At 40.6% G+C, this 9728-nt stretch overlaps 1 protein-coding gene across 1 annotated transcript; it reads left to right on the plus strand.

Moving 5' to 3' along the window:
- Positions 1-6525: 6525 nt before the first annotated feature.
- On the plus strand, positions 6526-8342 carry LOC103479176 (transcription factor JunD-like). The gene has a single exon (XM_008433470.3). It carries the CDS (start codon positions 6869-6871, stop codon positions 7763-7765), a length of 897 nt encoding a protein of 298 aa, XP_008431692.1. The 5' UTR covers positions 6526-6868; the 3' UTR covers positions 7766-8342.
- The last annotated feature ends 1386 nt before the right edge of the window (positions 8343-9728 follow it).

The raw sequence follows: 9728 nt of genomic DNA on the forward strand, positions 1-9728 counted from the left end.
TATTAACTCTTTAATTCTTCAAATTTGCACAGGGATGCGTTTTTGAGCAATATGGATTTCTAGCCTGCCAAAATATGCATCCCATATCTATTCCCCTCAAATATTATCCAATTGATTTAAAACTTATACCAGCAGTTCATGGAACTACTCTCATTATGTAGAAATAGTTATTTTACTTTTAACTCTTTATTTCTCAAAGTCAGCACAGGGATGCATTTTTGGGCAATATGGATTTCCAGCCTGCCAAAATATGCATCCCTTATCTATTCCCCTCAAATATTATTCTATTGATTTAAAACTTATACCAGCAGTTTATGGAACTACTCAGAGTATGTATAAAAAGTTATTTCATTCTTAACTCTTTAATTCTTCAAATTAGCACAGGGATGCGTTTTTGGGCAATATGAATCCCAGTGCTAATTTGAAGAATTAGAGAGTTAAGAGTGAAATAACTTTTTCTACATAATGAGGGTAGCTCCAAGAACTGCTGTTAGGCCATCCATATTGCCCAAAAATGCATCCCTGTGCTAATTTGAAGAATTAAAGAGTTAAGAATGAAATAATTATTTCTACATACTCTGAGTAGTTCCATGAACTGCTGGTATAAGTTTTAAATCAATTGGATAATATTTGAGGGGAATAGATATGGGATGCATATTTTGGCAGGCTGGAAATCCATATTGCCCAAAAATGCATCCCTGTGCTAACTTTGAGAAATAAAGAGTTAAAAGTAAAATAACTATTTCTACATAATGAGAGTAGCTCCAAGAACTGCTGTTATAAGTTTTAAATCAATTGGATAATATTTGAGGGGAATAGATATGGGATGCATATTTTGGCAGGCTGGAAATCCATATTGCCCAAAAATGCATCCCTGTGCTAACTTTGAGAAATAAAGAGTTGAAAGTAAAATAACTATTTCTACATAATGAGAGTAGCTCCAAGAACTGCTGGTATAAGTTTTAAATCAATAGGATAATATTTGAGGGGAATAGATAAGGGATGCATATTTTGGCAGGCTGAAAATTTGCCCAACAAAGCATCCCTGTGCTAATTTAAAGAATTCAAGAGTTAATAGTGAAATAATTTTTTCTACATAATCTGAGTAGTTCCAAGAACTGCTGGTACATGTTTTATATCGATAGGATAATATTTGAGGGGAATAAAGAAGGGATGCATATTGTGGCAGGCTCAAAATCTATATTGCCAAAACATGCATCCCTGTGCTAATTGGGGGAAATAAAGAGCTGAAATGATTTAATCTCTTCTACGTAATTACACTTGTTCTCTGAGCTAATGCTATAAGTTTCATATCAACAAGACGGATGCAAATATTTTCAGGCTCATAAATTAAGTTGCATTTCCTCCTACATAACAGACTAGAAGTGAAGCATGATATAAAATGTTCTACATAATGGGTCTCTGTTGTAATGCTTTTGAGCTACTATGATATCAAAAGACAAAGCAGAGAATTTCAAACCATTTGCGGAGAACGTTTACAACAGAGACGGACTGAAAAAAAGTTCGACTCATTGTGTCAATAAAAGTGTAAAAACCGTATTTATTTCAAATAATTTGCGAAATAAAACCCACCGTATTAGGGATTACATGGTTAGGAAACGTGATAATGTTACAAATATCTTTAAAATTTCCTCTTCGGTCATATTTTTATCCGTTTCCTCGTCAATATGCGAGAGCTTAGAGCGATGCGCGCTCCCGCGACAGGGGATGCAAATTTGGGCAGGCGGGCTTTTCTGGGCATAACACCTGTTATCGAACCCAGAAGAAAACTGAACTCGCGTCTAGCCCTAAAATGTCAAAATTCTCACAGAAACAGAAAACCTACAGAGACCGTTTATAAGCAAAGACAACTTGTTTTGGGTTTAGTTTCCATTTCTGTGGCCATTGTAAAGTGGTTAAAATGAATGTTAAACAAATTTGAGAAAATGTGTAACGTTTAGAAGGATTATAAAATATGACAGTCACCACACTAGTTTTCAGTTCTCAAGTGTACATGCTTTGACTTTAATTCTTTTTTTTATTATTGTTTTTTTTTTTTTTTCTTTTCTTGTTATTTAGGTTGGTGGAAATGTAGTACACAAAATCAATCCCTGGGCGTAGAACTAATGCGGTAAGTCAAAAAATTTAACTAATCCACCCTGTGACAGTATATCCCCACTCCAGTCAAGCATGCCAAGGTACACTGAGAGACATTGCCACGCGTGAAGATGAGTAGGTGGGGGTGGGAGCGGTGATAAGTGGGGCGGTGGTCTGCAAAAAATAAGCCCAATTAAAGCCACAAGCCACAAAGATTACTCATAAACTTTGTGGCTTTAATTACTGACCTAATTTAAGCCACAATTAGAAACTTGGAGAAAATTACCAAGTTTCTCCGATAGTATTTTTCCACCTTTTTTTTTTTTTGCAAATACATTAGGACAAACAATATCCAGTTCCCTTTCTGAGGAGTACCACCAAATGCAGTTTGTTTGAACAATAAAAACCTTTTTTTCCCCCCTTGGGAACAAGAAAAAAAAAATATTTGTCTTTATTTTTTTATGAGGACAAAAACGGGCATCACAACAGGAATCAGTAGTACTTATACCACATAAGTCACAACATCTTTGGGTGAAACAAATTCATACAAAAAAGTCAGCATTTGCACAGAAACATAGAAATATAGAGATAGAACTCCAAATATCGTAATTAGGCCTCTTATCAGCAAAGGAATGCTGATTTTGATATTTGGACTTTTTAAAGGTGATTCAACACTTATTATTTAACACTGTGCCTTTTACAATTCACATAAGCTGGAAATTAAATCTGAAACTGTCACTTTTTTCTGTTGAATTTTTAGACTTTTCTAAGAAACTGAAGCACTACGAGAGATTTTTTATTGTTTGTGTAGTGGTAAAAATTACTGTGCAGTCAGTATTTAACACTTAAGTCAAGATAATATTGTATCTTTGGGACAAAACAAGATGTAAGTACTAGCTGGCATTTGGGTGGATGTAGGCAGAGAAACTACTTTGGCTACATTATCTCCTTTTAAAGTCAGGTACACAACTTAGAAAGAGAGATTTGTGAACTTTACAGCACAAAAAATCCACATCCTGATTTTATTGTATGATGAATACACCACCGGGGCCCCACTCTGGAGCCAGGCCTGGAGGTGGGGCACGATGCCGAGCGCCTGGTGGCCGGGCTTTTACCCGAAGAGGAGACGTGGGTCCCTCTTCCGATGGGCTCACCACCTGTCCGAGGGGCCAAAGGGGTCGGGTGCATTGTGCTATGGGCGGCAGCCGAGGGAGGGGACCCTGGCGGTCTGATCCTCGGCTGCAGAAGCTGGCTCTTGGGACGTGGAACGTCACCTCTCTGGTGGGGAAGGAACTGGAGCTAGTGTGCGAGGCTGAGAGGTTCCGGCTAGAAATAGTCAGCCTCACCTCGACACATGGCTCTGGTTCTGGAACCAGTCTCCTTGAGAGGGGCAGGACGTACTTCCACTCTGGAGCTGCCCACGGTGAGAGGCGCAGGGCTGGAGTGGGCATACTTGTTGCCCCCCATTTGGGCGCCTGTACGTTGGGGTTCACCCCGGTGGACGAGAGGGTAGCCTCCCTCCACCTACGGGTGGGGGGACGGGTTCTGACTGTTGTTTGCGCTTACGGGCCAAATGGCAGTTCAGATTACCCACCCTTCTTGGAGTCCTTAGAGGGGGTACTGGAGAGTGCCCCTCCTGGGGACTCCCTTGTACTGGGGGACTTCAACGCTCACGTGGGCAATGACAGTGAGACCTGGAGAGGCGTGGTTGGGAGGAACGCCCCCCCGATCTGAACCCAAGCGGTGTTCTGTTGTTGGACTTCTGTGCTCGTCACGGATTGTCCATCACGAACACCATGTTCAGGCATAAGGGCGTCCATATGTGCACTTGGCACCAGGACGCCCTAGGCCGCAGTTCGATGATTGACTTTGTCATCGTCTCATCGGATTTGCGGCCGTATGTCTTGGACACTCGGGTGAAGAGAGGTGTGGAGCTGTCCACTGACCACTACCTGGTGATGAGTTGGCTCCGGTGGTGGGGGAGGAAGCCGGTCAGACCTGGCAGGCCCAAACGTGTAGTAAGGGTCTGCTGGGAACGTCTGGCGGAGTCCCCTGTGAGACGGAGCTTCAACTCTCATCTTGTTAAAACGTGACCGGTATCTTGTTAAAACGTGATACTTATCTTGTATAAACATGATAATTTTATGTCCAGAAAGTGAGGGTCGCTTCTTCAACCTGACGTTTTACGAGTGTAAATAAGTAATTAATTATGGAAATAATATTTAACATGTAAATGTTAAGAAATAATCTGTTCTGCTTTAAAAACAAACATACATCGACACTTCAAATCTGGAGTAGATTATTCTATGCCAATGGCAGAATATTTCAAACCTAGTTTAGTGATTTGTGAAACCTTTATCTGAATTGTGAAACTTCAGTAATGAGAGATTTAAAAACCTTTTTGCATCTGGAATAAATTAGAAATGAACTATCACATTTACAATATTTGCTATTATTTTATTTTATTTTTCTTTCATTTTTTTTGTCCTAAAACTTTTCTGCCTTTCTGTTATGCTGTTTTGGCTTACAGGGATGCATCAGTTGGGATAATAATGCCAACTACTTTTCAGATTCAGATTTGTTGTGATGCAACATAGCATCTGAGATGAATAATCTATTCTAGGTCGGAAGGAGGAGTTAGAGGAAATTGATTTTTTCACAGATTATCTGTTTCATGGCAAACTGTCATGACATGGTGACAGCTTTAATAAATATGAAAAAACATATTTTTTATTAAAGTTATATTCTGCAGCTTGAACAAAATGTAACAACATAGCATTTTTTCAGAAGTCTGGATTGCTTCATTGCCTGTGACTGTTGGGGAGAGACATTTCAATAAACCAACACTAAATAAAAAAAAATTTAAGCAACCTGTTTGTTGTATTTTATGTGGACTGTTTAATGTAAAATTTACTAGCAGTGAATATTGTGCTAGTATCAAACCAAAGAAAGCAAGGCAGTTGCAAGCCTTTAAAATTGTGCCTATTTGTTCATATTGTCCATATTTTCTAAGAATCCTTGTCATTGTAGAACGAGATTAGTTGAAACTGACAGTGTGAGGGACCAGATTCAAATGAGGACAAAAAAGTGTTCAAAGTAGAAAAAGTTTCAGTTTAATTCTTCTAAAAAATAGTTAAAGCTTCAAGATTTAATGCAAGAATAAGTCAAAGGATAAATAACAAATTTGGGCCCAAATTAACTGAGGTCAACTGAACTCTAACTGAACACAAACAAAACTGACCTAAAAACTGCTCAACCCTTTTGCGTGCGAGGACTATGGCAAATGATACAAGTTTTACGTGTGTGGACCCCATTTCTACATACAAGGGTTAAATAGGGGTGGAGTAACCTAAATCTACCACATGAGGAAGGCATAACATAATAAAATAAACAAATACAAAAATTAACTAAAGCATCCTATGAAACAAAGCAAAATTAACTTTAACTTAGCACAAACAATAAGTGAATATTTAAGTGACAAAATTAACTAATTAAAATCAACTTGAAATAACAAAGTCTCCTCCCCTTCAGTCTTTTAAAAAAAACAAATGGTATGCTCCAGGTTTCCTACTCCAGGTGGTCTGTAGTTGCAGCACCTCAAACAAAAGAACAAGTGTGTGTAAACCACTCAGACAGACATTATCTAAAGTGTGCACCCATTAGAAAACATATATCTAAATGAAATATTTAACTTTAGCATACTATAACTAATATAGAGGGAAAAAAATACATACTAACACGATGTGGTGGTGGTAAGAGCATCCACCACAGACAGCATTTGGTGGAACAATTGATTTTCTTTTGCCAATATTTACCCACTTAATCTCTTTTATTTTATTTTCTGTTTGACATATGGATGTTTTTAAGTTGAATAGTTAAAACGGTTTTGTTTTCCTTTATGAAGCTACAAATCTTTATAAATAGCAAAACAATTGTGAAACACATTACCCTGCAGAGAGAAATCACACGGTGTTTGTGGCTCATGGCAGTGCAGTCGCCTTTCCACTGACTGCTTTCCTCATCTCGTAGTCAAAGTTTCCTTCCCCTTTTAGCTTCATACCCACTTGAAGTTTTAGAACCACCTCCATTTTGTTCTCTTTGGACTAATTTGTGCAAATGCTGAATGTGAGTACTTGGTGTTTCCAGAGGGAGCAAAAGGAGAGAAGGTTCTATAGGTGGTCTGGCACATTAAGTCCTGCTTTTTTAGTAAAAGACAACAAAAACAGATGACCAGTTTGTTTGTTTCTATTCTATTCTATTTTACTGTGTTAAGTTGAGTTAAAGGAACACTGTGAAGCCTGTTCTTTCTTTGCTAGGCCTTTGCCTCTTACACCTTCCCCGCCCAGTTCTCCTCTGGCCACCCTGCGTTTTTTTATGATATGACATCAAACCACAATGCATTGCACTGTTTGTCGTTTACCCAAGGTCTCCATGGCGATAAAAACCGGCTCGGCCCCCTTATTCAAATTGAACCGGAAACCAAGATCATTTTGGACCAATCTCTGCGCTCTGGGGTGACATAATGGAATTTTTAGGGTAGAGAAAGGTCTGGCGCTGCGCATAGCAGACGTGCCATCGGGAAAAGACAATGTCATAGGCGCGCAGAGGAGACACATCAGAACCCCTGAGGCGCACTACCTGAAGTTCTGGGCTGACAGAGAGACTAAGCACACAGAGGACACAGAGAAAGTGTTCGTATCTACTCCCCCCCTGTTCCCCCCACCCCTGTCTGTATTGAAACGACTCACAGCCTCTCATGTGAGGGTGTAGAATGGAAACAACTCTCTACCCGGTCCCCGTGGCGAACAGCATCAAGAGCACGATGATGAAGAGGGAGATCAGCCTGAACCAGGAGGACCAGAACTCAGAACTGAAACCGAACCTGCTCCGGGACACGGGTGGAATTATAAACTCGCAGGATTTGGGACTCCTAAAACTAGCCTCTCCGGACCTGGAGCGTCTCATTATCCAGTCTCACCCGAACTCTCAGTTCATGTTTCCGAAGTCGGCCAGTGAGGAGCAGGAATTCGCGGAAGGCTTTGTCAAGGCGCTTGAGGACCTTCACAAGCAGAACCAGCTGAGCGACGCAGGGTGCGTGTCCGTGGACCGGCTGGAGCTCCTCGGATCCCCCAGCACCGCCGGATCCACGGGGCTCCAGCCGTCGGACCTCCCCGTCTACACCACCTTGAACGGCTACGCCGCGGCTCCGCTGGGCGCCGCCGCCATTAACTACTCCACGGACACCATCCCCTTCCCGCCACCTCCAACCCACGCGGCCAGCGCGCAGCAGCAGGCGGCCGCCGCGGCGTCGTTGTCACGGCTCCAGCAGTCCGTCAGCGCGATGAAGGACGAGCCGCAGACAGTCCCGGACATGCAGAGCTGCGGGGACAGCCCTCCTCTGTCTCCCATCGACATGGACAACCAGGAGCGCATCAAGGCGGAGAGGAAAAAGCTGCGGAACCGGATAGCCGCCTCGAAGTGTCGCAAGAGGAAGCTGGAGAGGATCTCCCGGCTGGAGGAGAAGGTCAAAACCCTGAAGACGCAGAACACCGAGCTGGCCTCCACTGCCAGCGTGCTGAGGGAGCAAGTGGCCCAGCTGAAGCAGAAGGTGATGAGCCATGTCAGCAGCGGATGCCAGCTTTTACCAAACCAGGTGCAGGCATACTGACGCTCTCCTACGGGGAACTGGATGCTCTCCTATAATAACAATTTCCTGTAACTACGGATCTTAGCACAGACTTAAGGCGAGGTCGTTATTGCGCATGCTCATAGATCTTGACAAACCAAACGTGCACAGCGACCGACATGAACTATCACCTGGAAACGAAGCAGGTGCGGATCCCAGACTGCCTGGATTCAACAGGAACCGATTGTTTACCAAGCCGTGTAGCAGCCCACCTCTGTCCACTGCACCGGAGCGGAACAAACAGAGCCCAGGGTCTCACCAAGTGCTCTCATCTACAATGTAATAGAATATCTTACCTGTTTACAAGCACTTAATAACTATATTTTATTTACTGAAACATTTAGTCTTATTTCCACCTTCTTTACTTGGTAGAAAGAAGCCCTATCATGCGTCTTGTTGAATATGTTGTTAGTAATCATTGTATTGCTCACTGTAGGGTTTGCTGCTCAGCTCTTCAGTCGCCATACTTTTATGAATGTGTATGAACTGAGAACGTCTGTCTACATGTGTACTGGACCAGCGTCCTTCTGACATCTATTAAATTCACTACATTATTTAACCCCAAGCGTCGTGTGAGTCAGTAAGGGGTTGTTTACAGTTACGATGAATCACTTCTTGTTTTTGCTGCATGGGCCAAAAATGATCAGCTCTTTATTTAGGCCACGAAAAACCACCTTTTTCAGTTTATAAACGTAGAATAATTATGAAAATTTAAAATTCAACATTTTTATTGCAGTAATGGAGTCGGACTTATGTTTAAAGGAATTTATAAACCATTGTAGATGCGTAACATAAAAGGGTCTCTCGTATTTTTATGAAAGGTGCGACTATCCTACTTTCTATTAATTGAGAGACAAAAACTGTGTTGTACCAAACAACTCGACGCTAAGATTTAATTCAGTAAAAAATGGCTAACCTTTACAAATGACAAAAAGTGTCTATATCAAATGTGTCCGAATTTAACTTTGACCCCGAACCTGGTCAAGTTCAAGTAAATTTCAGTCTACAAAACAACTGCCCTCTGCTGGCTAAAATATTAACTGACAAATATTTTAAAGAATAAGAATACATTAAGACTTGAACTTTGTGATTTTCTTCTATTTTGTCATAAAAACAAAACAAAAAAGCATTTTGGCATGCGATTTTGGTTGGAGGATGTAGTTTAATAATGTCTTCGGTTTTTTCTTCTAACTCAACATTTACAATTTCAGAATTGGGGAAAAAATAACTGAAGCCTAAATTCCAAGTAAGAAAGTTGGAGACATAGAAATCCAACATGGCTGTCATGCATTTAAATCTCTGATAGCAGCAGGAAACAATTGGGGAAAATAGGACCACAATAATCAAAACAAGAACCATTTCTTACTAATAAGTTGTGTTTTACATGTGACAAGAGTTTGTTGTATAGTGCATGTCTGACCACAATCTTCCAAACCTTCAGGAGTTATGTCTTAAGAAACTAAGCTGGACATTTTAGGCCACAACACCAACAGAAACAACACTGGAAGTAACCTAAAGAAAATGGCGGTGGTATGAGCGACACTTTTCTTTGACTGAACTTGTTTTTTTTTTCCTTTTTTGTTTTTTTAAGATGCATAAAATTGCAAAGAGTTTTAAATATGAATAATTTTGGACACAAACACACATACATCAAATAAGTCAGAATTCATTCTCATGCAGATCTGAAAGGAAATCTGAATGTTACACAATCCTTTTTGAAAGGTTGTTTGTTCCAGTGCTTGTAGTTTCGTCTCCAACCCACATTTCTCAATTTTTACTGCAAAGCAGAGAACAAAAGAAATACTGCCACCTTTCTCAGCAAGAATGATGGTAGTTACACTGAATGAACTAACACCACATTTTAAGACAAAGATTTCTTTTAAAAAAACATAAAACCAGAGAATATTTAACTCTTTTAGGATGTATTTATTGGATTAGAACGTGA

This window comes from Poecilia reticulata, chromosome 17, assembly GCF_904066995.2.
Source record: "Poecilia reticulata chromosome 17, P_reticulata-male-v2, whole genome shotgun sequence".
NCBI classification, from domain to species: Eukaryota; Metazoa; Chordata; class Actinopteri; order Cyprinodontiformes; family Poeciliidae; genus Poecilia; species Poecilia reticulata.